Source organism: Pteropus medius, unplaced genomic scaffold (genome assembly GCF_902729225.1).
Source record: "Pteropus medius unplaced genomic scaffold, Ma_sr-lr_union100, whole genome shotgun sequence".
NCBI classification, from domain to species: Eukaryota; Metazoa; Chordata; class Mammalia; order Chiroptera; family Pteropodidae; genus Pteropus; species Pteropus medius.
Genome location: NW_024349802.1, coordinates 6577707 through 6604301, shown reverse-complemented (window position 1 = coordinate 6604301; position 26595 = coordinate 6577707). Strand labels below are relative to the sequence as shown.

At 35.2% G+C, this 26595-nt stretch overlaps 1 protein-coding gene across 1 annotated transcript; it reads left to right on the top strand.

The window, feature by feature from the left end:
- Nucleotides 1-917: 917 nt before the first annotated feature.
- SAR1B (secretion associated Ras related GTPase 1B) lies at nucleotides 918-26569 on the top strand. Its single transcript, XM_039836046.1, has 7 exons — nucleotides 918-1076; nucleotides 9294-9369; nucleotides 12886-13005; nucleotides 16581-16646; nucleotides 18160-18263; nucleotides 19273-19404; nucleotides 21305-26569. Exons 2-7 carry the CDS (start codon nucleotides 9312-9314, stop codon nucleotides 21419-21421), a joined length of 597 nt encoding a protein of 198 aa, XP_039691980.1. The 5' UTR covers nucleotides 918-1076; nucleotides 9294-9311; the 3' UTR covers nucleotides 21422-26569.
- Nucleotides 26570-26595: the final 26 nt, after the last annotated feature.

Genomic DNA, 26595 nt, shown 5'->3' with positions numbered 1-26595 from the left:
AACAGCTCCTCCTTCTGTCCCCATCACCTAGTATGCCAGGCTTGAGATTGTGGATGAAAAAGTTCTACTGAAAGTAACCTTGCAGGGTGATCCAATCATACATTCCTACCTGGAACAGGTCACACCCAGGTAGGTAGTCACATCCCAGGCATATAATTTCTTTAGTAAAAGGTTTATCTTTGCTTTAAGCAAGCCCTGTCCATTGCTCTTGTGCATCTGGGTTAACCACTTTTGAAATGCCAGAGTAATCTTTTTCAGACCCCTCAGAGGCATAACCACCCTCAAGGGAGCGTATCATCTTGTTATCTATTCTGTAATCCAATCCTCTCCTTGCTTTCTCCCACTTTCATTTAATCCTCCTTAGTTTCCTCCTTAATTCCAAATGCAAGAAACCGCAAACTGTCATTCTAGAAAGCATTTTTCTCAGTCTGTTGAGATCTGGTTTCCAGATATATCTTCTTTTTGGCTCAAATACATTTTTCTAAAAATTCTTTACAGGTTTGGACTTTCTTACCTAGACAAGAACAATCTTGGAAGCACTGTCATCGCATTTCCATTCAAGGCACCAAAATATTCCCATTTAAACATATTTAAAGAAGGTAACGTTAATCCATTAGCAACAAACTGCAGTCAATAGTCTTTTTTAAAGCTCAACACCGATCATCCAATACATTATCTGGCATATAGTTACATTTTGTAAATCATTTGTAAGTTCAAGAAACAGCTGTTCTTAAAAAACGATGCCACAGATAATTTCTCCATGCTAGGTACTGGGTGTTTCCTTCTTTCCCTAGGCTTGCCGGCTCCTGAAGCCCTTTGGAGCTCCTGAAGCCCCTTGGTGCGGCTGTGGGAAGGCCAGCAAGAGCGCTCAGCCGGGGGATTGGCTGCAGAACTCCAAGGAGGCGGAACTTGGGGCGCACGGCCTTACAGTCCTCCGGACAGTCGGGAGTGAAGCACCCGCCGGCCGGAAGGATTTGATGCGAGCTGGGTCCGCGGCAGCCATCGTATCTTGCAGTTCGGTCTTGGAGGGTATAGGGCCGACACCAAGCAAAGAATTGTGTTCTCTCCAATCGCAGGTGAGGGATGGCCAATTCTCCTGGGACAACGGGAGGGCGGCAGCTGTGGACACCGGGAAGGCGAACTTTTGGGGCCTAGCACTCACCCGAGTCCCTGCCTGCGGCCGGGCGAGGAAGGGGCGCCTGTTTTCCGCGCTGGAATCAGGCGCGAGGCAGGATGGGTTCCTTTCCTGAAACGCAGGGACTTCTGTGATGGTTCTTTGGACAAAACACTACTGCTCTCAAACAGTGGGTTATTTCAGGAAAGAACGAGATGACTCTAAACTGCAAGCAGGCCCTTTCTTCCCCTTGGCCTCAGTTTCCTCACCTGCTAAGGCGAAGGCTGGGAGAATCTCTGACAGCGCAAGAGACTGTCGCGGCGTGTTGTTTTTATCTCTTTCAATTAGTATAGGGGCAGATTAAGCTTCTTTACTAGTAGTAGTTAATGTTTTGCCATAGTCCCACTTGAGTAAGAAAAAGATACACTATTGGGGGAAAACTGTAATGATTTATAAATTGTTCCAAGATTTTCCAACAAGGTAGAAATTTGTTTTGACAACACGAAAACTCTGACATCGTTGGAGAACCAAACTCATCAGGAGTTTAAGATATTTGGTACATTGGGCAAAATGAAGAGATCCTTTTATCTTGAAAAATTAAACCTAATATATTTGCATGTTCTTTATCAAGCTCTATAGTATTACCACGGGTCTTACTTTGAAGAATATCCTATGTTCAGGGTCAAATACCAGTTAAGAGTAAGTCTCATTGAACAAATGAAAGGAAAGGAACATTTATTGACTACTATGAGTAAGGCGCTAGCTATGCTCACAACAACCCACTAAGGAAGGTAGTAAGTATCATCTCTATTTTACAGATGAGGGATAAAGGAAAATTTACAATTTGTCAATAATTGGTGCTGATATATCGAAGCAATGTGTACGCCTGATATTGTTTAGTGTATTTGCATTCGTTAACAAAATATTTTGAAATTTAAGATTATAGTTTACTGGCTTTTTCTGAGTTTGCAGAGAAGGTGTTGCCTTTGTTTTAGAAATGTTAGACAAGTGTTGTCAGTAATTATGAAGATTAGCAGTTTAAATAAGGTACATTTTAACCTTCCTTTCTTTGCACTTCAATCAGAAAATTGAGATAAAAGATTAGGCTCTCAGAAATAAAAATCACTGCCACATCATTTGAAGCTTGCAAATCAGAATTCTATAGTAATGAGTCATTTCTCCACCCTTTTCTTTAAGTACACGTGGCCGAAACTCATTTAAATGATTTCTCTGCTAAAATTACTAAGCAAATAATTTTAAAATCAGTGTTGAAAAGTTTCTCTTCCTTGTGTATAGCTTTTAGAACAATTTTTAATTAAGAGTATTATGAGAATTGAATTTGTCATTATGTTGATTTTCATTTTCTTAATTTGGTATCGGCAAGTTCAGTAGTCAGACTCACAAATAACTTTTTCGTAATAATTTTTTTTTCTGTTTTCTCAAAAAAAATCCTATTTATATTTGTCACAGATTTAACGTTCTTTCAATCGAAAATCTCTTTTCCTACAGGAAACTTGAGTATATACTTTTTGTTGATTACATGAACCAAAAGGTCTTGTTCCGTTTTTTATGATTGGTATGCATTCAATCCTAGAATGTTTTCTTGAGTTTTTAATTTGCATCACTGTTTCAAAACTTTAAAGACTATAAGAAGAAAATCTAACAATTTTAGGGGAAAATATTTGTAAAGCAGCATTGGCTTGAAACATTCAACATTTTAACTGTCCCTCCTTAGTGATGCATAAGGCTGAAATTCTACAAAACATGGTCAGAGTTTGGCCTTTTTTATATATGTAGTACTATTTGAATTCAAGAGAGAGGTGTATGTAATTCCTAAATTAGCTTACAGATAGTATACTCATGGATTTTTAAAATATATTTTAATCATAAACCTGACACAATTAAGTAGAAAATTATGATTAACCACTTCTAGTGAAATTGTTTTACTTGGAATTGAAAGAAACTAGTCTAGTGCCTTTCTGGTGACAATCAATGATGGTGTTATTAATATTTAAAGTAAAATCAGAGTATCATTAAAACCTTTTTCATATTAGAAGTTATTAATATTGAAGTTAATTTGAACATTGACATTTAAAGTTGTGTGCACTGAATTTCAATTAATTTAGTCTGAATGAATTAATACCATCTTGTATAGTATTTAAGGTGTTTTCAGGTACATTATCATATTTATTGATTCTTACAACTCTGTGAGGCAAATGGTATTCTCATTATATGTAGGATGAAACTGGAGCTCAGAGAAATTGGCTTTCTCTGAATGAAATAATAGTGTTTCAAATGAATCATATTAAATCATATTTTTTAAATTCTAGAACAGGTACTCTATCCATTTCACTACATCTCTTCCATCCTTTACTTTCCAAAGTTATTAATGTATTGAGTCTATAATCCTATTCTGATGTTGTATTTGCCTCTTTGTACTATCATAGCTTTAATTTTCAATCAGCAGTATTTTTTGGAGTATTTTATTATGTCATATTATATGTATTTTTTTCTTATGTATATTTTTTTAAAGTTCATACCTAACTGGTTCTGCTTAATTACTTATATAAATTTGTTGTAACTATTAAAAGCCCATGTAAATTGTTTAGTTTGACTTTAATTTTTTTATAATAGCATTATCGAGATTTACTTCACATACTATAAACTTTATCTTATAAATACAATTCTGTGTTTTTAGTATATTCAGAGTGTTGTGCAACTATCACCACTATCCAATTCCAGAACATTTTCATCCCCCCAAAAAGAAACCCTGTGCCCATTAACAGTCACTCCTGGTTTCTCCTTCCCTTCCTGTTTGACAACCACTAATCTACTTATTCTAAGGATTGCCTATTCTGGACATTTCATATAAATGGAATCATCCATAGAGGTTTAATGGAACAAGGCTATAAGAAGTTATTTGTAATCTAAGAGATTCTCTTCTATTACACCCTTTGCACTGGTTTTCATGTTACTTGAGTAGATCACGTTTCTAATCTGCATAGGGATTTATTCTGTTTGGTGTTTGTGTAATAAATAAATCTGCTGACGTGTATATGTTTCCCTGTTCTTGACCTTTGCTCTTCACATGTCTTAATAGGGTGTTCATGGTGTTGTGTAACCTGTTCTCAGGGCTCAGGTATCTGTTTGTGGCTAAGTAACTTTTATTCTTAGGCATTTTTATCTCTACTTTAAAATGACTAATGACTCGTAGCTTGTTTTAAAGTTCTTAGAAACCACAACTTTATAGAAATATAAATATCTCATTTATCTACTAAATCAGAGTTTCCCTGTAGACGTTATTAGATTATTTCTCGTGGGACAAATGTTACAGCAGCAAATTGGTACCATCCTTATGCAAAAAAATCCTTTTTCCTTCAAGGTTGACCTCATTCTATCTTTCATTAGTCATATCTCTCACCTACCAACAGTCATCTTGAGTGAGGACTTTGCTACTTGATTTAGTCTTGCTTACTATAGCAAGGCCCTCCATTCTTCTAGGTGATTCCACTGTCTGCCAGTGTAGATAATATATCCTACAGTTCGGCTTCCCATGTCCTTCACCTCCATTTCTCTTCAGCTGTCTGCCAGAGCCAGGCCTTGGAGCTTGCCACCACCAAGATCCAATCCTCTCTAATTCTCCTCCACTTTGCTGGCAAAGTTCCGTGCACCTTTCACTTCTCTTACTTTTTTACTACATCTGTCAGCTTTTGCACTACAGACTTTCCCCTTCTTCTCCCAGTTCTATATTGTGAGAAGCCTGCCTGTGATCCTCACCCCACCGCCATTTACTGCTTGCCTTTATAACTGTCCACTCAGCCTGAACTTCTGATCGGATTGCTTCAACCTCTCTCACTAGTACTCAATTTCCTATTCCCCTTCTCTTTTTTTAGTCCTATCCTTGCCACTGCTGTGAATGTTTTTCAACCCCAGCCAAGCACTTGGCTCTTTTTAATGATCTTTTAACTTGAGCTTTTCCCACACAGTAACTATTCTAATCCTCACTCTTTTCGGAATTTCTCTACATTTCTTACTTTTGGAGTCAGATTCCTGGCTCTCTTTTCTTCTAATCTTGGAGGAAGAGATGTGCTCTCAGCCCAGGCTCCTCTTGAAAGTTTGCCCCTTTTTGGTTAACTTCTTCATCTTTAACCTCTCCTTTCCACTAGCTCTATCCCTTCCGTTTATCAACATACTCATCTCACCCTTAAGAATAAAATCTTTTTGAAAGAGAAATCTCTCCTGACTGCCTCCACCTATTAGTCTCCTGTCCCATTCACTTCTCACTAGTAATAACAACCATATTTTAAATATTTTGTGCATTTTATCTCATTTGATCTTTACAATACCCTGAAAGATTCTGCAGAAGAAACTTGTAACTTGTTCAAGGTCGCATAGTTAATGAATCATGGAGACAGGCCCCCTTGTGCTTTGAGTGTTGGCCTTAGGCTCTCCTGTACTACTGTGCAAACTGCAGGGTGCTCATGCTCTCAACAGTTGTCTCCTTGTCACTAAAGCCAGCCGTGACATCTCTTTCGCTGTACTTGATGGGGCTAACTCCTTTCCTTTCCACTGTTGCTACTGTCTTTTCTTGTTTTATCCTTCCCAAGTTCTGTTGGTTCTTTACCCCTATCTGTCCCTTAAAGACCAATGAGAACTCATTTTTTCCATAGTATTTAGCTGGTGCTTGAGGCAGGAGGACGTTAGGCAGAGATGGCAGGCGATCGTTCTGATGTTGGGAAGGAGAATGGGTAGAGGTTTTAAGATGGTAAAATATAGGTCACCAGCAGTGAATGGCAAGCAGTTTACTTTGACCCAGGGAAAGCTACAAGTGGGGGGTGGGGGTAATATGTATTAAGCTTGGAAAAGTAGCTAGTGGAGGTTCTGGAATACTGGACTAACAGTTTGATTGAATCATTTCTCAGCTCACAAACTTCCAGTGGCTCTTTATCCACGTGTATAGGATGGCCACATAATCTCACACCTAAATCAGGACCCTTTTGAGAGTGAAAGGAAGCAGTACTAATAATTGCACTGAGATAACTTCTGAGACTCCCCAGCAAATTGGGAGTCATAGTCACCCTGACTGTGCAACAAGTCAAGTCCAAGATGACATTTTGATGAAACCGTTCTGGAGGGCACGTACAATGGGTAGAAACAAACTTTGAAGTTAAGATAGTAGTTTAGGAATGTGACATAATGTTCTTAACTAGGCGTCTCGTAAAAATCAAAGAAAATTTGAGATTTCACTACATAAATCGATAGAATTGGGGAATGAATAAATGTAGGATGCGAGAGAGAAGAAAGAATTACATGTCAAAGTTGTGAGCTGGAGTGATTTCAAAATGATACATAATCATTTAAACAAATATAAACCTTTAAAACTTATAAAGCTTTAGAGAGCCACTGCAATGTAAGGGAAAGGACATGGACATGTAAATCAGAAAGACTCAGGTTTGAAACTTACATGTGCCAATCACTAATAATTGAGTTTTAGTTATTGTAGCTTCATTTTCTCCTGTAAAATGGGAACTATATTTACTTTGAAAGGTTGTTGGAGTAGTTAGTGTTGATATATATAAAGTTCCTAGTACTGTGGACCATATAGTAGAAGAAATAATAATAGCAGCTAATATTGAATGCTTACGCCATGTGCTTTGTGTGTATTAATTTATTTAATCTTCACAATAGCTGTCTTAAGTTGCTACTATTATCCTCATTAAGTTGCTACTATTATCATTATAAGTGAGGAAAGTGAAGTTACTTGCCTAAGGTAGATAGTAAGTGGGAAAGTCTTGGCTCCAGAGCGCCTTCTCTTAACCCCTAGACCATAACGCTTATGAGTTCAGCGAATGGCAGCTGCTTTTGTTTGTTTTGCTTTGCTTTATGAAATTGAAAGACTGAAACAGTATTTTTTTCTTATGTCTGTACATATGGGTAGCAACCATGAAGACTAGATGCCTAAATTTAGTCTCAGATTTATCACTCTGGCTCCTACTTCACTAATTATCAGCCATTGAGTTTTACTCTGTTTGCAGTTCCCTAATCCCAGTCATATCATCTAACAATACCTGACTTTTTGCTGTACGCATTCAGCTTCACATCTCTGCACATGTATAACCTTCACAACCTTTTAGCAAACTCTTAATCTCCAAGAAACTGTTCCTTAGCTGCACCTTGTCACCTTAGAACTATGTGAATAGGACTTTGGATGTAGAGACAAGCAGGACTCATGAACATACTATCCCTCTCCTGTTACATTATTTTTATTATTCTGTTTTTATGCTCTTGTGATCATTAATCTAATAGTTTATGATTTATAATATAGGCGTTTTTTTCTTTGTGTTTGTATAAGTCTTGAAACTATAGGGTAAGTTGTTATCACCCTAGATAATATCCTATTCAATTTTAACATTTTTCAGTTAAATCACATTGGTGTAGACTAACATCACACTAGACTCTAACCTTTTTTGAGAGACAGAGCCATACTTATCAATATTTGTATTCTCCATGGTGTCTAGCTGAGGACCTTAGATATAATATGAACTCTGAAAACATGTATTGAATTAAATAAAATATCTCAACACACCACTATATCTGATTCTCTACAGTGAAAATTATATTCTCTTTGAAAAACATGTATCGTACCTAAAAAAAAAAAGATAAGCCCCTTGTGTATATTTTCTCTAACTATAAGTTTCAATTTCTACGTGACCTAGACTGATAATAGGAGGTGTAATTTTCAACTAGAATAAAATAAGAACTTCTAAGATATTAGATTCTTGTATATATATGTTGCTGTTGTAGTCTCATTCTTTTATATACGGGTAGCAACCATAAAGACCAGATGCCTAAATTTAGTCTCAGATTTGTTTATCACTCTGGCTTGTGATACAGACACACGAAACTATTCATATTTTGCCAGTCTCTCGGTCTAATCAGGAATCAGCTGGTTTCAAGAACAAAATTCTGCTCATGCTAGTTGAAGTAAGAGTAAAGAAGAGGGGAGAGGCTAGCCAGGATCCAGGGAATCTCATGGTAAATACTGCTAGGCCTCTGTACAAACTGGAGGTTAGCTGTTTCTTTTTTCTGTCTCCTGCTAAAGGCAATGTGGTCTCAACACCTCATCCTCTAGGAATTCTGAGTTTGGTGGCCCGTCTATGTCAAGCTTGGCATCCATCCCACTGGAATGAGAGGTGGTTAAAGAAAAAAGTATTGTTTGTGTGTCATACTTTGTCTAAAGAATGTCAAAGATAGCACAGCCCTTCAAACTTTTTGGGTTTGGCCCAAGTTTTGGGCCTGAGGTTTTTAATTCAGCTCTAGAAAATGAACTTCGTTAATCTGATGTGGTCTTTCTTAAGAGGTTTTTTTTTTCTCTTGTTTTCCATTATTAATGCTATTAGTTTATCAAGCACAAGTCTATTAAATGCTGAATTGAACTATACTCTGAATTTTCTACTATGATTTAAGAATTTTTTAACATTCAGTAATATGATTTAAATTTGAAAAATGTAAAGATAATAAGCCCAGAAGTTTACTGTTTGGTACCAACTATTGCAAAAAACCAACAGAAATAGAAAAAGGGTTTTTACTCCATATGGGTATAATCAGACTTGGAACTTATTTCATTATCATAAACTTTTTTCTTCTCTGTTCTCCCTGCACTTCCTCCCTCCACTCCATTGTTTTGGTAAATATTCCATAGGCCATACTACTATATTTAATTTACTGTTGAACATGGATTATTTCCAAAATTTTTCTTATGTAACATGTTGATGCACATCTTTATATATAACGGTTTTTTATATTTAGAACATTTATAAAAGTAGAATTTTGGGGTCAAATGGTATCAACAGATATATTATTGCCAAATTGATTTTGAAAAAAGATTTGTACCAATTTACACCACCACTAACAATGCCTCTTTTACCATATCTTTTCTAGTCCTGGCTGTTATAATTCTTTTTCATGTTGATTACTTTGAAGGGGAAATAATGGTCCTACTTAGTATTTTAGTGGCATTTTGTTATTTATGCATCAGAATAAATCAGGTTAGAGCAACCTGGATAAGAGTGTTTAATTCTTTGAAGTAAGGTGGTTGTAGGATTATTTAATGTTCTTCGCATTTATTGTATATTGATGTTTAATTTTGACTACTAAATTCAAAATGCTTTTTTTCCAGACCTTATAAGATTTGGATATGTCCTTCATATTTGACTGGATTTACAGTGGTTTCAGCAGTGTGCTACAGTTTTTAGGTAATGTTGGTCGTTCGTTCTTATTGTTATCCATTTAAGCCTACTTATGTAAAATTGTTTATTTGTTTAGAGCCTCTTTATATGCCAGTAGTTACGGATGCAGGCTTTAAAATCATACAAACATGTTATAAATAATGCAATCTTGGGTAAATTACTTTTTCTACATTAGCCTTAGCTTTCTTATCTGTAAAGTAACAATAATAATTCCTACTTCTTAAGGTTGTTCATAGGAATATTAGTAACAGGAATAGTTACCATTTATTAGCCAGTTTACCTAAGTGCTTTACATGCTCTGTCTTATTTAATCTTCATAGGAATTCAATGCATTATTTTCATTATTATAAAAAAAAAACCATGGTTCATACAGTGCCTGTGATATCAAAAATAGCAGTTTATAATCTTCTAAATGAGACTTGTTAATCCAGCAAGTGATCTTCCTCTCTTTTATAGATTTTAAAGATAGGGAAAATCATAGCCTCTCATTCTTTTATTGACACTTGTCACATTTTTTTTTACTGAAACAAGCTTTTGATTAACTTTTATGTTGGGATATATACAACTTTATTATTGGAATCATTAATGAAAATATTTCTAGTCTCCCATTTTCAAATTTTGCCCTAAGTTTAGTCTCCATGTAATCATCTTGTGAACTGGTAGAAAGAGAAGCATTTCACATAATTACAAAGTGGTCAACATAGGTTCAGATTGGCCACAGCCATACTTATGCAATGGTATCTCCTTTATAAATACTTATTTCTCCACAAGCAGAATAATAATGAAGGAAATTTTGTTTGGAAAATATATAAATTTTGTTTACTATATATTAAAAGGAAAAAATGTAAGATCAAATTTTGTCACTGTATTTCTTAGTTGAATATTAATATTTGCAGATTTTTAAAAACCAAGAGTTTATTTTTCTGTTTTGAAAACAAAATTTTTCACATTATTTTATGCTGGCCAAGTGTTAGATCTCTATACTACCTCTAAGATAATTCTTAAACTTTTTCATCAGACCAAAGTATTTTGTCACATATTTACAAACAACTGGGTCAGAAATAGGAGTTTTAAACTTTTTTATACTGGGATTTGGGGTTGTAACAGGTTGGAATCTGTTTCTCAATTTATAGAACAGTGAATCTATGCTGAGTTATGTTGAAAAGACAAAATAGATTGCATCACATTTGGGAGCAAGAAGGTTAATATGGCTAACATTGAGGCAGTGTAGAGAAATGAAAATGAACCAAAGCTTTCGGATCAGACATGGGTTCACATTTCTGATCTGATTTCACTATTTGACCAAGTTAATTCTGAGCTTTTGTTTTCCTTCTGTAAAAAAAGAGGATAATAATGCCTACTTCAAAGAGGTATTTTGAGGATTAAGTGAAATGATATATATAGGTGCTTAACAGTGCCTACCACAAAATAAGAATTTAGTTTAACCTACTTTAAAGATTAAAGTTTAAATGTTCTAGATGTTCCCTTTTGGAATCTTATCCAATACACTTTTACTATTTAAGTTAGGGTGGGAAGATTGATTACATTGGTTAGAAACAATCTGTGTAGAAACCTTTTAAGAATAGAAATGTTTAAAGAAATTACTATTCAGAATTCATAATTAAAAGACTAGTGTAGTATCCCAGCTCAAGTAAATATGGAAGACAGTCTTCCCTATAGAATCAGAATTGTTGACCAGTAAGTGATCAAAAAATTAGGATTTCAAAAGATTTACTTCTTAAACTTAAATGTGGATAAAGAACTAGGTGTTATTTTGGATGAACTTGTTAGAAAACGAGTAGCATGAATCTGTAATTGCCTAATGTCTTTAAAAGTTTTTTTGGTGACTGAGTTAATATTTTTTGAGCTGCTACTATATCCTTTGTTCTCATGTAATTCAATGGGCATTAGATAATTGAACAGATGAAAAATAAAGTTCAGTACCACCGCACACCTATTAAAATGTCCAAAATCCAGATACTGACACCACCAAATGCTGATGAGGATGTGGAGCAACTGGAACTTTCATTCATTGCTAGTGGGAATGCAAAATTGTACAGCCACTTTGGAATACCATTTGGTGGTTTCTTACAAAACTAAACATAGTCTTAGTATATAATCCAGCAGTTGTGCTCCTTGATATTTACCCAAAAGAACTGAAAACTTATGTCCATACAAAAACCTACACACAGATGTTTATAGCAGCTTTATTTATAATTGCCCAAACTTGGAAGCAACCAAAATGTCCTTCAGTAGGTGAATGGATAACCCATGATGCATCCAGACAATGAAACATTATTCAGCACGAAAAAAAAGAGCTATCAAGCCATGAAAGGACATGAAGGAATCTTAAATGTGTATTACTAAGTGAAAGAAGCCAATCTGAAAAGGCTAGATACTATGTGATATCAACTATATGACATTATAGAAAAGGCAAAAATATGGAGACAATAAAATCTGCAGTTGCTGGACAGTGGGGGTAGGGTGGGATGAATAGGCAGAGCACAGAAGATGTTTAGGGCAATTAAAATAATCTTTGATATTATAATGGTAGATATATGTCATTATACCTATGTTCAAATACAGTATGTAAAACACCAAGAGTGAGCCCCAAGGTAAACTTGGGTGATTATGATGTGTCGATAGAGATTCACCCTTGGTTAAAAATGTACCATTTTTATGAGTGTTGTTAATAATGGGGGAGGCTTTGTTATGTGTGGGGACAGGGTATACATGGGAAGTCTGTGCCTTCCTCTCACTTTTATTGTAAACCTAAAATTACTCTTTTAAAAACATCTTTAAAGAAAAATAATAAAGCTCAAGATGGAACTTCACGGTAAATGCCAGTCTACTATAATTTGCTCAATGCTGTCTTTTATGTTTTTACCACTTTATCAATTCTTGGTTGATAGATCTAAAATTACGTGCATTTGTTGTTGTCATTATTGCTTAGTTTTATGCAGTCTTGTGAATAGTTTAACCTTATTCTCAGGGAAATTTGACAATGAACTTAACTTTGCTGTAAAAACTCACTGTAATTTTTATTGTCAAAAATAATTGATTTTCTTCAATGAAAAATTTCTTTAATTTTTCTTTTGATCTAGCTTAATAAATACATGATGTCAGCGATTTAACATCTTGTATGTATAGTAGAGAATACAGTATCTACCGTTAAATTGTCAAGGGGATCCACATTTTGGCACTATAGCTAAGTTTAGGTAACACACACATTTATTGATACTGACAAAGTTTAGTTTTTAATTATTTGAATTTCCAAATCATAATAGATTTTAAATAACTCTTCAAAATTAAAAATAGGTTAGAAATCCAAGCTTATTCAGGCCAGTTTACAAAATCTTAAAAGTTCAAAAGTTTGACAGGTGGTTTTTAATCCAAAATCTGGAATAATGAGGAACAGTATCTAAATAACTAAACTTAATATTATACTTTTATTGAAGGTCATTTTATTTGTATAAATCTGTGTCAGATTCACTTTGACTAATCATAGCTCTCACTCTGCAGGATTATATAAGAAAACTGGTAAATTGGTATTCCTTGGATTGGATAATGCGGGAAAAACAACATTGCTACACATGCTAAAAGATGACAGACTTGGACAACATGTCCCAACGTTACATCCCAGTAAGTGTATTCTCCTATATGTTATTATTTTATCAAGTGATACCATTTCATAGGTGCTAACCAAAAGGTTTTTTGTTTTGGGGTGTTTTGTGGTGGATAAATTATGATCAAGTGATTTGACCTGTTCTTAAAATAGTATAGTAAATAATAGTGACCCAAGTCCCAGGGAGTATATTTAGATCTTGAAATAATACTCATATCTTCTTAGCACTTACTACACCCTCTTCAGTTAGAGGAATTAAAGTTATTGTCTCAGGGATTATGACATGATTAAGGTCTATTCAACCAAATATTGTTTAGGCTATAAATAGTCACCATTGTTTTGTTTACATAAAGTTCTTTCAAATTTTAAAACTGTACTATTTTGATCATTATTCAGTGAACAGATGATACTCTTATACTTTGCTGGTGACTCACAGCTTAACCAGTTATTTTTCTAGTCCTCACAACTTCAACAATATCTAATATAAAGACCATACGATTATTCCCCAAATAGGGCATGTATTGATACATTAAAGGAACATTTTAAAACAATTTAAAAATAATTTACTGTGCTTTAAGAAAGACTACCTGAAAGGCATTAATAATGAATGTCAATCAATACATACCATTTTGTGTATATGGTTATGTAATGGGTACCTTTTGAAAAAGTGAAGTCACAAAATTATTAGAAAGAAGCCTAACTTATAAATAACTATGACCTCACTTTTACTGCTGAAAAGACCATGACTCAAGTAGACACAGAATTTAAGGACAAGTTAATCCATAGATTAATTATGAAATAATGAGTGTGGCCTTAATAATGAGTAGAAAATTGAGAACGGGACCAAAAAGTAGATAATATAGTTTTTAGTTCAGTAAATATTCAAAGAACAAGAAAGAGAACAAAACAAAACAATGTACCACTTTATCTATAACAGTATTAGTGAAGTTGGAAAAGGAAGATTTCATAAAATTGATAAATCTTTTTTTATATTAGGAGAAGAAAGTGGGGCTTGGCAAATAAGATTCTGATACAAGAACAATACTGTTAAAGAAAAAATGATCATGGTAAAATTGAGTATATAAAATTGTCTGCAAAAAACAGCAGAATTGGAAGACACTACAGAGTGGTCTTATATTAGGTGTAAGTCATTTTTTAATTTTTTGATGTTGCTCTCTTATTTATTCAGTTAATATTTATTGAGCACCTACTTTATGTTAGTCATTGTTCTAAGTACCAAGAGTAAAAACAGTGGCACAAAATAGATGCTATCTCAACCTTCCTGCAGCTCACATTCATTTCAACTTATATTTTTCAATTAATCAAAAGTAACATTTATCTACCCTGTGATCTGGAAATTTCACTGCCAGGTATATTTCTAAGAGAAATGAAAACATATATTTATCAAAATCCTTGTACAAGAATGTTTGTACCAGCTTTATTTGTAATAGCCAAAACTGGAAACAACTCAGATGTTCATCAAAAAAAATAATGGATAAACAATTGAATTCTACTCAACAAGAAAGAGGAATAAACTAGTGATATACTATGTAGAAGAAGATGGTCACAAAAAATTACATACTGTATGATGCCATTTATATGAAATTCTGGAACAGGCAAAACTAACCTGTGGTGATGGAAATCAGATCACTGGTTGCTTCTGGGAGTGGAGTTGGGCATTGTCTAGGAAGGGGCAAGAGGAAACTTCCTAGGACATTAACAGTGTTCTATATCTTAATCAGTCAAACTTGGATTTTTTAATAAAACGGGGAGTATAACCATACAGGCAGTTTGCCAACTACATCCAAACATTAACTTTTCCTTGTAGAAAGGAACACACTTTGAACACAGATTGTACTATTTATTCAGTTGGCACTCTACATACAGAATTTTTAACAAGATTAACTACTCTGGGGCCTTAGCAGTTATACTGAATAGTTAAAAATTACACTGAATGTTTCATTGTAATTGTAGGGAACTTCTGCTTTTGGCCATGAGGTAGTAACAGAGTCTGGAATTACCTTCCCACTGTAAACAACTAGAAAACTACAAAAATATATACTAGAATTGTTTTCGGATATTGAGCAATAGCTAGCACATGACCGTGATTCTTGAGAGAAGGAAAACAAACCCTTCTTTATTCAAACTTTATCACAGGAGATAATTTGCAGACCACAGTGCAGGAGGAAGAAACCCAAATATAACCCAGTAGTCTTGCCACATCGGGGAGGCTAACGTGACTAGAATTTGCTGGGTAAGAGTACCAGAGAGGAAGGAGCTCTGCAGAGAAAGAACTCCAGAAATTTTCATGGCTGAATACCATTCTGTGTATGCATAGGGTAAAACTCCACATGGCCAGTCAAAGAACAATTTCTAGAGAGAAAGCAATTGTATCTGAGCCGTAAGCCAATAGTTTTGAGAGCTCACATGGGACTGGGAATTGTTCATGTTCCCATCAGCCAGAATGGAGAGACCTGGTTGAATACACAGGGCTTTCGATAGAGACTCCAAAGGATCATACTTTAGAAATGGAGTTAAAGTAGCCTCAAAGTAAAGGCTACTCTAGATCTGCCCTAACAAAACTTAAAAACTGATCTGCAAGCAATTTAACTGCCTGCCAATACAAAGTCCAACTTTCTTCAAAAGAATACAACAAAATCCAGCATTCAATCAAAAAAATTACTAGACATGCAAAGAAGCAGGAAAGTATAATCCATAACCAGGAGAAAAATCAATCAGTGGAAACAGACCCAGCAGTGACAAAGATAATGGAATTAGCAGATAGGGATATTAAAATAGCTGTTATGAATATGCTCAAGGATTTAAGGAAAACATGAACATAATGAGAGAAATGAAAGATATAAGACAGATCCAAATGCAGCTTCTAGAAATAAAAAATAGAATATTCAAAATGAAATTTCCACTGGATAGGATTAACAGCAAATTAGTGCCAGTACTGCAGAAAGAAAGACCAGTGAACTTAAGTCAATGCAATAGGAACTATAAAATGACACAGAGAGAGAAAAATGACTGGGAAAAAAAAAAAATGAAAAGCACCTCAGTGACTTGCGGAACAATATCAAGCTGTCTAGCTACCCTATGAGGTCCCAGAAGGGGAAGGTAGGGACCAGAAAAAATATTTGGAAAAATAATGGCAAAATTTTTTTTTTACAATTGTATTAGTCATTAAAGACTGTTACCTGCAAAATATGACAGCCATGAGAGAATTCTTTATTTCATCTGTATCTTTTAAGGCGACTTGCAAAAAAAATTATTCAGTTGGAACAGTCACTTGAATTCACAACAAATTGTCTGAATAGATTAATATTTTTAGCAGGAGAAATAGAGAAGGAAAAATAAGTGTTGGGTTTGTGGTGGGTAGTGAATACTAGAATTGAATGTTACTATTACTTGTGTTAGATTGTCAGTATGAATTGGAGTATATCTAATTATAACAAAGAATTCTTTTATCAGTTCCTAAATATTTTATTTGATCTTATTTGCAATTAAAGTAAATGAAACATTAAGTAGAAGTATATACCATGAATGAATTTCTGATTTGCATGTTGTAAAAATATTTTTTATTATTTAGCCTCGGAAGAACTAACCATTGCTGGCATGACCTTTACAACTTTTGATCTGGGTGGACATGTTCAAGGTAAGATTCTCCGTCTCTTATAGTAGCTTTGTTTTATTTCAACTTAATAAAAATGTGACCATTATGTTCCAGTGCATGAAATCTCACTCTATTCCAGGAAGGGCAGAATGGACTTAAAATTTAGGAATTATTACCCCCAGATAAATGCTTTAAAAGCAAAGAGTGATTTTCATGATATTCCTAGTCAATTTAAGTCTGAATCGCTTTTGGTAGTAAACCATATGAGTAAATTGAGCCTCCATTCTCTCCCTGTTCCAATCTACCTCACACTTATTGTCGTAATCGTGTTACGAATATGTTACTGCTCCGTATGAAAAACCTTCAGTGGCTAACTCATTTCTACAAATTATAGTCCATGCTTGTTGACCTGACATGTGGGATTTCTATGATCTGATTCCAGTTTACTTTTCAAGTCTATTTCCCACTATTCCCATTCCTGTTCTCTTTAGTCCAACAAAACCAAACCCTCTTGATGTGCTCCCACCTCTGTGCTTTTGCTCATGCCATCTCCATCTGCACATGAGTGACCCACCTTCAGGGCCCAGTGTAAGTGCTGCTGCCTTTTCTGAGAAGCTGCTGCCAGCTTGGAGTGTTCTCAGCCATACTGCCACTTAGTGCATTTGTGTACATGTCTGCAAGTTTGGAAAGACTGTCTTATCTCCTCTCCCAGACTTTTCTGGGACTAAAATACTGTTCATTTTTTATATCCTCAAAAGGACTTGGCAGTATCCAGCACAAAGTAGTTCATAAATAAAGAATAGTTCCAAGTGAGTGGGCATTCTAAAAACCTCATATGACAAATAGTTGAAAAGACTTTAAGTGGTCATGGCTAGTGAAAGCACATTTGAGACATAATTGTTTGAAATATAAAGTAACTTCTGGAATATAATGATTAGAAAGAATTAGAACCTAATGGAGCTTATCTGAAACTTCATTTCTATAATGTTTTTAATGTATGTCCTAAAACTGAAGTCAAAGAAAATAAGATACTTTTTTCTGGGGTATCTCAAAAACTGTTTTCTCCTCTAAAAAAGAATGTCATGGAAAAAATTACTCTAATGGTTTCATAGACTTTGTTATTTCTATTATGAGTAGAACAGTTTGCTTTTATTATTTTAATAAATACTAATTTCCTTCTGCCACTGACTCCAAATTTGTCACTGGCAAAAAAAAATCTAATAATCTAGAAATGTCAAAAAATGAATATTGCATATAAAAATAATAACAGTTCTCCAATGAACATGCATCATTGTCCATTGGTAGCAAATATTAATTATATTTCTAACACGGGAAAATGAGGACAGAGTAAAGTATTTGACTTGCCCACAATCAAGAAAAGCCTGAAATTTCTTCTGGAAAGATTTTGGCAACATTGAGTTAAAGATTATCTTGAATACATAGTCAAGTAGCAGCAGCTAAGGGATAATTACACTTGATATCTTATTGGGGTCTCATCAAGCATCTGCTAGGTTTGACCAGCAAATAAAATCTAACTCCTGATTATTTTTATTAGCTCGAAGAGTGTGGAAAAACTACCTTCCTGCTATCAATGGCATTGTATTTCTGGTGGATTGTGCAGACCATGAAAGGCTGTTAGAATCAAAAGAAGAACTTGATGTAAGTTAAATAATTAAAACTAAACATAGTTGAATCACTCTGGTAAGCCTGAGGAAATAAATTGGAGGTCTGGGTATCTGAGTGCAGCTTTTTGCAGTCTCTGATTTAACTCCTGGCAATTTGTGGAGCTCAGTGGTTACTTAGAATGCAGAGTAACTATTGAGGAAGTACTAACACAGACTTCCTTCCTAAAGACTTGAGCTCACTCTGTGCAGAGTATGCCTTTGTAGTAAATTTCATGTCTGCTATACGCCAGTAGCGACTTGGTCTTGAGTCCCTTGTCATCCTAGGATGCCAGTTTCTTCAGGAGTTGGCTAGAACCTGGAAATCATATAACATGCTATCTTTGTCACCACTTCCGGGAATGAGCAGGGCCATGTATAGCTACCTTACCGCCCCTCCCCCAGATAGATGCTTTGTAAGGGGCTCAGGAGCAGTAGGCAAGGCCAGTGCCAAATGTGGGCCCCAGAGGGAACAGGTCCGTGATTTGACTGAAAGTTGACCTGACAATGCCTCTGCCCAGAGCCAGCAAACAAATACTTGTTCATGTGAAAAAGTCCAGGTAGAGTCTGTGGTCATGGAACAGGTTCAAGGAATTCTTGATCCTGTTTTATGCCACGCACTGTGCATATTGTGTAACTCTCAAATCAACTCCATAAGGTAGTTCTCTTTGAACTTCATTGAGACTTATTTGTCTAAGATGTCACAACTCAGAAGCAGCGGAACTAGAAACCATGTCTGCCCATTTTCAAGGTGTTGGCCCTCGTCACTTTACCTCACTGATTCACAGAGCAAGCAGAGTGACCATCTACAGAAAGAGCCTTAGGGAGAAAGAAGAATTGAGCTGATGGTTCATTGAGCTCACTTTAAAATGTTTGCCAAAGAAAGTTAGCAAAACTGACATTATGATAGAGAATGAGTCCTTGATACCCATTTGGTACCTTGTATAATAAGCCCTTCAGATGGCTTCATATTAACATCTTGTTTTTCATTTTGTTATGTGTTTCAGTCACTAATGACAGATGAAACCATTGCTAATGTGCCTATTCTGATTCTTGGGAATAAGATTGACAGACCTGAAGCCATCAGTGAAGAGAGGTTACGAGAGATGTTTGGTTTATATGGTCAGACAACAGGAAAGGTAAAAGAAAAAAAAATTGTTTCACAAGTGTGAATATTTCATTCAGCACTATAAATGTCTTTTTATTTTATTTATTTATTTTGATCTTCTAAAATAGTTTATTACAACACTACCCTTAATGGTAATCATGCTTATTAGTACAATTGGTACAGTCTGGCTTTTTTTTTTAACTGAGTTATAATTGATATATTAGTTTCATGTGTACAATGAAATACCTTCTTAAATTACTGTTGTCCAGCTATAGTCCAAGCCCATTATCATGTGCTGCTTAAAAACTATCATTTACTCAACATCACTAATCAGGGAAATGCATATCAAAACCACAATGAGATACCACCTCACATCAGTCAGATTGGCTATTATCAAAAGGTCAAAATAACATGTGTTGGTGAGGTGTAGAGAAAAGGGAACCCTTGTGCACTGTTAGTGGAATTGTAAACTGGTGCAACCACTGTGGAAAAAAGCATAGAGATGCCTCAAAAAACTGAAAGTAAATCTACCTTATCATTCAGCGGTTCCACATCTGGGTATCTATCTGAAGAAAATGAAAACAGTAAGAAGAGCCATGTGCACCCCTCTGTTCACTTCAGCGTTGTTTAGAATAGCCAAGATATGGAAGCATCCCCGGTGTCCATTGATAGATGAATGGATAAAGAAACTGGTGCGCGTGCGCAGGCGCGCGCGCACACACACACACACACACACACACACACGAATATCACGTCACGCAATAATAAAAGGAATGAAATTGCTATTTGCAACATGGATGAACTTAGAATTATTCTTAGTGAAATAAGTCAGAGCAGGACAAATACTATATGGAATTAAAAAAAACAAATGAACAAACAGAACAAAAACAGACTCATAGAAACAGAGATCAAAGGGATGGTTGCCAGAGGGGGAGTGAGATGAGGGGGATAGGTGAGAAAGATGAAAGCGAATACAGTCAATAATACTGTGATAAGTTTGCATAGTGACAGATGATTATTAGAATTAGTAGAGTGATCTCATTTTAAGGTATAAAAATATTGAATCACTAATATTGTACACCTGGAACAAATATAATATTGTATACCACCTATATTTAAATTTAAAAAAAACCTCATTTATACATTTGGGTCTTTAACATCCTCACTTGTTTTCTTTCTACCACTGAATGAGACCTTTTCTTGGTGATAAAAATGTAATGTTTATGGGAAACTAAATGAAAGCTTTCAAAGTTTTATTTATCACAAATTTTCAGAATTCGCTAGCAAATAATATACTTGAATGTTTAAGCATACCAGTAGTGTATTTAGGCCCCTAGTTCAGTGTTTTGGCCCTGGGTTCACCAGAAATAAAAATAAAATGTAAACTCGGGCATAGGAGCATTCTGGGGTTAATAATAAGCTTTAAGATACATTATTTTTATATCATTTCTACCAAGATTTGTTTGGGAGAGGGACCTTAGTATTGAAAAATCTCTTATTTTACAAACAATTTCCTTGGTTTACATATACTCTCTCTAAGTATAGAAATACCACAGTCTATGGAAGGAGACTCTTAACATAGTCTTTAATCTGTTTCTGTGTCTTTTTAATAATTCAATTCCTTATTAATTTTAGGAAAAGCTTTATTTAGTCACAAACCTGCTCAGAGAATGTTCGTTCTTAACATTTGTGAAGCCAGTTTGGGTAACTTGAATTTCTTTCCTAGTTAAAGATTATTTTCATTCTGTGTGCCTCACCAGTTCACCTCCTTCCCATTCTTTCCTAAAGTCGAGGAAGAAAAGGGGGCTTCCTGTGTGTTTAGGGGACTTGGATGCCAAACAGTTATGGCTTTATCAAAGTCACCTTTTGTTCTACTGAAGTTTTTATTTCATCATGGGGTCATCCAACGTGATGTCTGTCTTCTCTTCTAGGGCAGTGTATCTCTGAAAGAACTGAATGCCCGGCCCTTAGAAGTTTTCATGTGCAGTGTGCTCAAAAGGCAAGGTTACGGAGAAGGCTTCCGCTGGATGGCACAGTACATCGATTAACACCAACCTGCATCGGGTCCAGGTCTCGCCATTCAGGCCTACTCAGAGATTTGATTGCTGAACGTGCATAACTTGAATTCAATAGACTTTTGTTGGTTAGAAAACAGATGTTTTTTAGATTATTAATATTATATCAACTTAATTTGAGTGAGAATTCAAAACTGATTCAAGTAAGTTTGACTATCACAATGTTAGCTTTCTAATTCCATAAAGATAATTAGTTTTTACAGTTTATAACCTGACATTACCCCCAGCGCCATTTATAAAGAGCAACTTTCCAGCAGTACATTTGAAGCACTTTTTAACAACATGGAACTATAAATATAAATCATAATTAAAAGCTCATCATGTTAAATTTTTATGTACTTTTTTGGAACTAGTTTTTAAATTTTAGATTATATGTCCACCTAAGTGTACAGTTGATAATTAGCTTATTGATAATTGCATGATGCCTTACAGTTTTCAGTATTTTTTCTTATGCAAACGTCATGCAATAAAACAAACCCTCATGTTTGGCATCTTTGTTGGGCAAATGTTTCATTTGAATGTGTCTTATCTAGCTAGTATACTCTGAAATTTTGAGTATTTAATATTATACATGAGGTGGTGGTTTGGAAAGGAGATTGCTTCAGAATGTTTAGAATAATATTTAAGTCCCTCGAGGCTTTTGCATTTACCAGAAGACAAGTTGTGCTTGGTTATACTTTATACTACACTTATTTCTGAATCATGTGTATTTTTATTGGTAACACTACCATTACTAGTGCCAATAGGGTCCATATTGTAGTCCCTGTGGGCTCAGCCGTCTGAAGAAAAGCACATCTTCTGGTTCAACACAAGGTTGATTTTTGGTGTGATGGGCCTCTCTCTAGTTCTCAATTCCAGATGTCTAATTCTGAAGTGCTCCCGTCTTATTGGTGCCTGGTTTGTAATCTGTGCCTCTTCACCAAACGTAGTTGTAGGCACCAGTCTCCCAACATTTAGAGGTACTCCTTGGTCTCTTTATACTTCATGGTACTTCCCAGGGCAAGTGACAAGTAAGACCTTGTGCAGTTTCATTGTAGAGGCCTTGTATATCTGAGGAAAAAAGCCTGTTCTGCTTCAGTTGTCATTGAGACATGTAGGGATTTTGCTCCTGTCCTGTAGCTCTTTTGCATTCTTTGTCATGTTACATTTTGATAGAAAGAAAATGAATGCTTACATTTCATTTTCGTTTTTCTTAGTTGCTCTCAACTATCTCTTTACAGCACAAAGACTTTTATTTTTAGATATAATACCATGTGATAGTGTCTGCAAGCCTCATTGATAGACTTACTTAAAATTTTTTTGGTGAGCTTTTTAAAACATTTTAATTTCCTAAGAAATTGAGTTTTTTCCATGTTTTTGAGAGTCCCATGATTAGTAAAATAAGATGAAGGATAAATGCCAAATATGTATTTTTAAAGACTCTCAAGCTTAAGATTTCTCTTGGTTTATAAACCAAGATTTTATAGTATACTTAACCAATTCCACTGAAACTAGATTGCTCCAATTCTATCAAGAATAACTTTAATACTAGTGTTTCTCTAGCTAGTGTCAAATCAGAGTCACTGTAGTCCTTTCTGTCATCAGTAATGTAACATGTGAAGCAGATAAGGATTGAGAAATACTGCTGGAAGGAATTACCAGTTTAAACTAACAAGGTCATTTCTTAACATGATATTTGGTTTTAGTAATTTGGCAATTCTGTATTTAACTTTTAGCTTCCTTCTAAACAAAAATAAAAGAGCTTCTTCCCTGCTTAGAAACATCAGTAGCAACATGGAAAAGGTAGGAAATGACATTTCAGCCTATTGGTTTATTTTTCCAGATATGTCTGAAGCACTCACTTCTGATGTCCTGACTGAACAGAACTAAGCCTTATTAAAAGTAACTGCCTCTCAATGGTATCTGTCTTCAGTACCTACAGGGACATGCCTTTCTTCAGGTTTTTCCTAGGATTTGTTGTGATACTTGAGAAGTTAATTATCTCATGAATTAGTATAAAGAAAAAAGCTTACTGGTTTCTCTCGAGGGGAAAAAGTGCTTTTTGGTACAAAATATCTTGCTCCAGAATTCATTCTAGTTCCGACACTGGGATCAAAGAAACAGAGTCACTTTATGGATCACATCTAAACTGTGGACATTTTCCCAATGATGTAAGGTTCAAATGGCCTGAACCCCTAGAAAGGAAGCTGTGCTTAGCAGCAACCAGCTCTCCTCCCAGCTCCAGGGATATGGGCCTGCAGAGTTCCCTAGCCATCGGGTTACCATCTAGCTCTGAGAGCTCCTCAGAGCACACACAGCCCCGTTCCCCTTCAAGAGACCGGCAGGAAACAGTAGAAGCACATGGGGAAAACTTATTCTGTGTGCCTGTGCAAGTAAGTGTATGCACCTGTGGAGTATGTTGCAGGTAATGGTCGTATTGGGGATATTGATTAATTTTGTATCTCCTACTGTAAAGCATGAAGATATAATCATTAATACTGTTATATATAAGTTAACATTGGATTCCATGTAAATCAGGCACTGTCCAAAAGATGTTTTAAAATCTTAAATCTTAAACTAAAAATACAAAGCCTTAGGCCACTTTTATATTTCAAAAAAAATTCTTAACCCCACACCTATTTCAATGACTGCTGTAATTATACTTTTGAGTAAGTGGTTAAATTAATTCTTTATCAGTGAATTTTTAGAATGGAGAGTATAGCATTTTTTTAAATTGAGGCATAGACATTTCCTAAAGTACAGTGGTTCCCCCTTGTTCATGGGAGATAAGTTCCAAGACCCCCCCAGTGGATGCCTGAAACTACAGATAGTACTGAACCCTATATAAACTTTTTTCCTATACACATACGCACCTTTTCACTTTAAGGAAGCACTTTACGGCTTGGCTTGGCTTTAGCACATCTGAATGACGGCATCATTACTTGTGTGCTTTGGGGCCATCATTATTAAGTAAAATAAGGGTTACTTGAACATAAGCACTGCAATACACAGTTGAGCCACCTGCTAAGTGACTGATAGGCAGGAAGTTTACACAGCGTGGACACACTGGACAAAGGGATGATTCATGTCCTGGGTGGAATGGGATGGTGTGAGATTTCATCACACTACTCAGAATGGCATGCAATATAAAACTTATGAACTGTTTATTTTCTGGAATCTCTTAATATTTTTGGATTGTGGTTGACCGCAGGTAACTGAAACCTCAGAAAGTGAAACCACGGATAAGAGGACTGCTGTATATGAAAAAAATATTTTTCATTGCTTAAGTAACCTTATAGTATCTTTAAGTGCCAAAGAGGTATGAGTTCAGATATTGCCAGCGTCAATCTAAATTTTAGTGTTGTGTGCCTGTGTATGTACAAATTTACGGTGGTTTGCAACAAATAAGCGGAATATTATTTCTTTTCCTTAGTTTTCAACTGGCTCACTCTTCTCTAGTGCTTTCTAGTCCATAAACTACTTGTAAATCAATTAAATAGTGTAATAGCTGTGATAACAGCATTTCTTGCTTTCCGCAAAATGATTTGATCAGTCACATTCAAAACCCAGCGTTTTCACATGTTCTATCTTTAAAAACAGTGTACTTCTAGTTGACATGACTTGAGAATTTCAGGAGAAAGGTTCACATTTTCTGAAACTGTATTTGGTATGTGACTCAAGGTGGTATTTCAGTCTTGTTAGTCACATGACTGAAGTTTGCAAGGATTTATTGCCAAATAAATTTTGACCATAGTACACTGAGAATAGCTAATATAAAGGGAAGTTTCTCAAAATATCTTGTGTTCATTGTATTTAGAGTATATTGTTTGGATCATTTTAAACATGTAAAAGTTGGTGAAGCTTTAAAAAATCTCCAAGAAAGCATTAAAAAAGATTAGCAAATACAAATTCCTTAATATAAAATTAATAGAGAATTAAAGATTTTCTATAAACCTTTAATATTTATGCTATAAATATGAGTTCAGAAAACTATATCTTCAATGAAGAACTAAATTCTCAAAGCTACATGTTGATGCTTCTGGTCATTTCTATTATTGTTTTTTTGAAATGCAGTGTGCTTTGTAACAACAAAAGGGAAAACAAGAAGGAACCCTTGTAATGTGGGACTGTGCCCCTGTGTAATGTAATTGGGATTTTGCTAAAACCAAATTTCCACGGAACCCTACAAGCATCCCCTCACACCTGGGTAAAAAAAATCCCCAAGTATGAAGGGAATCTACAGTCTATTGAAGGTGCAGTTCTGAACCAACTAATTTTTGTCCTTATAACTTAGAACATTAATATATTCAATACCACTGATTGATTGTTCAGGGCTTTGACCACACTTTTAAAAAATAGAATCCAAAGTAATCAAAGTAAACTAAGCAAACTTATCCAAACTCAACTTTGTTTCAGAGTGCACTCACCCCAAGTAGATTTAGGGCAGAAATGGGAAAGGCTTTTGAGTGCTTTTGTGCATTATTATTTTTGGAAAAGCTGCACTGGAGTGGATGAATTCTTTAGCATGCATTTCAAATAGGGGAGGGGAAATTAGGTTTAATTTTAGCTTTACGTTTTTGGGGGGTGAAAGCGGGTGACGGTTCTACAGTTTTTGACATTCAAGTTGTCTTTGGAATTGTTTCCATTATCAAGTATAAGGACTCACAACAGAATGGCCAACTTGACACAGGTTTCTGTATTCCCTGCTGCTCCTAACCTGAACTCAGTTGCCATATTGAGGCAAGAGCACTCGGGGTGAATGTAGTCAAGTGACTATAAGTGTGTTTTCCATGGTGAAGCCTTCAGTATTTGGCCGAATACAGAGTATGTGGAAGTGGTAAGCTGGTGATAAGTTTTTCATCACTAACCTTGTTTGCACTTTTGTACACCACTGCTTGCACTAGCAACTTAGTGTGAATTTTAACAATTGTTTTACAGTATATACGGATTGTTAAGCATAATTTATATAAATGTTTGTTTACCTTTATGTATTTTACAAAGACCAACTACAATAGATGGTTGGTTAAATGTTCTTGAATTGTGTTTGTATGTTATTTTTATTATGTTCTATCATCTCTTCACCCCCTATGAATATGAGTGTCAGGAATAGAAAAATAAAATGCTAACCTGGTCTCTGAAAAACTTTAGTATCGAGTTACATTTTTATC

Coding starts and splice junctions, on each gene's coding strand:
- SAR1B (XM_039836046.1), top strand. CDS start 9,312: ATGTCCTTCATATTTGACTGGATTTACAGTGGTTTCAGCAGTGTGCTA. Junction 13,006..16,580: donor TGTCCCAACGTTACATCCCA/GTAAGTGTATTC, acceptor TTTATTATTTAG/CCTCGGAAGAACTAACCATT. Junction 18,264..19,272: donor AATCAAAAGAAGAACTTGAT/GTAAGTTAAATA, acceptor TATGTGTTTCAG/TCACTAATGACAGATGAAAC.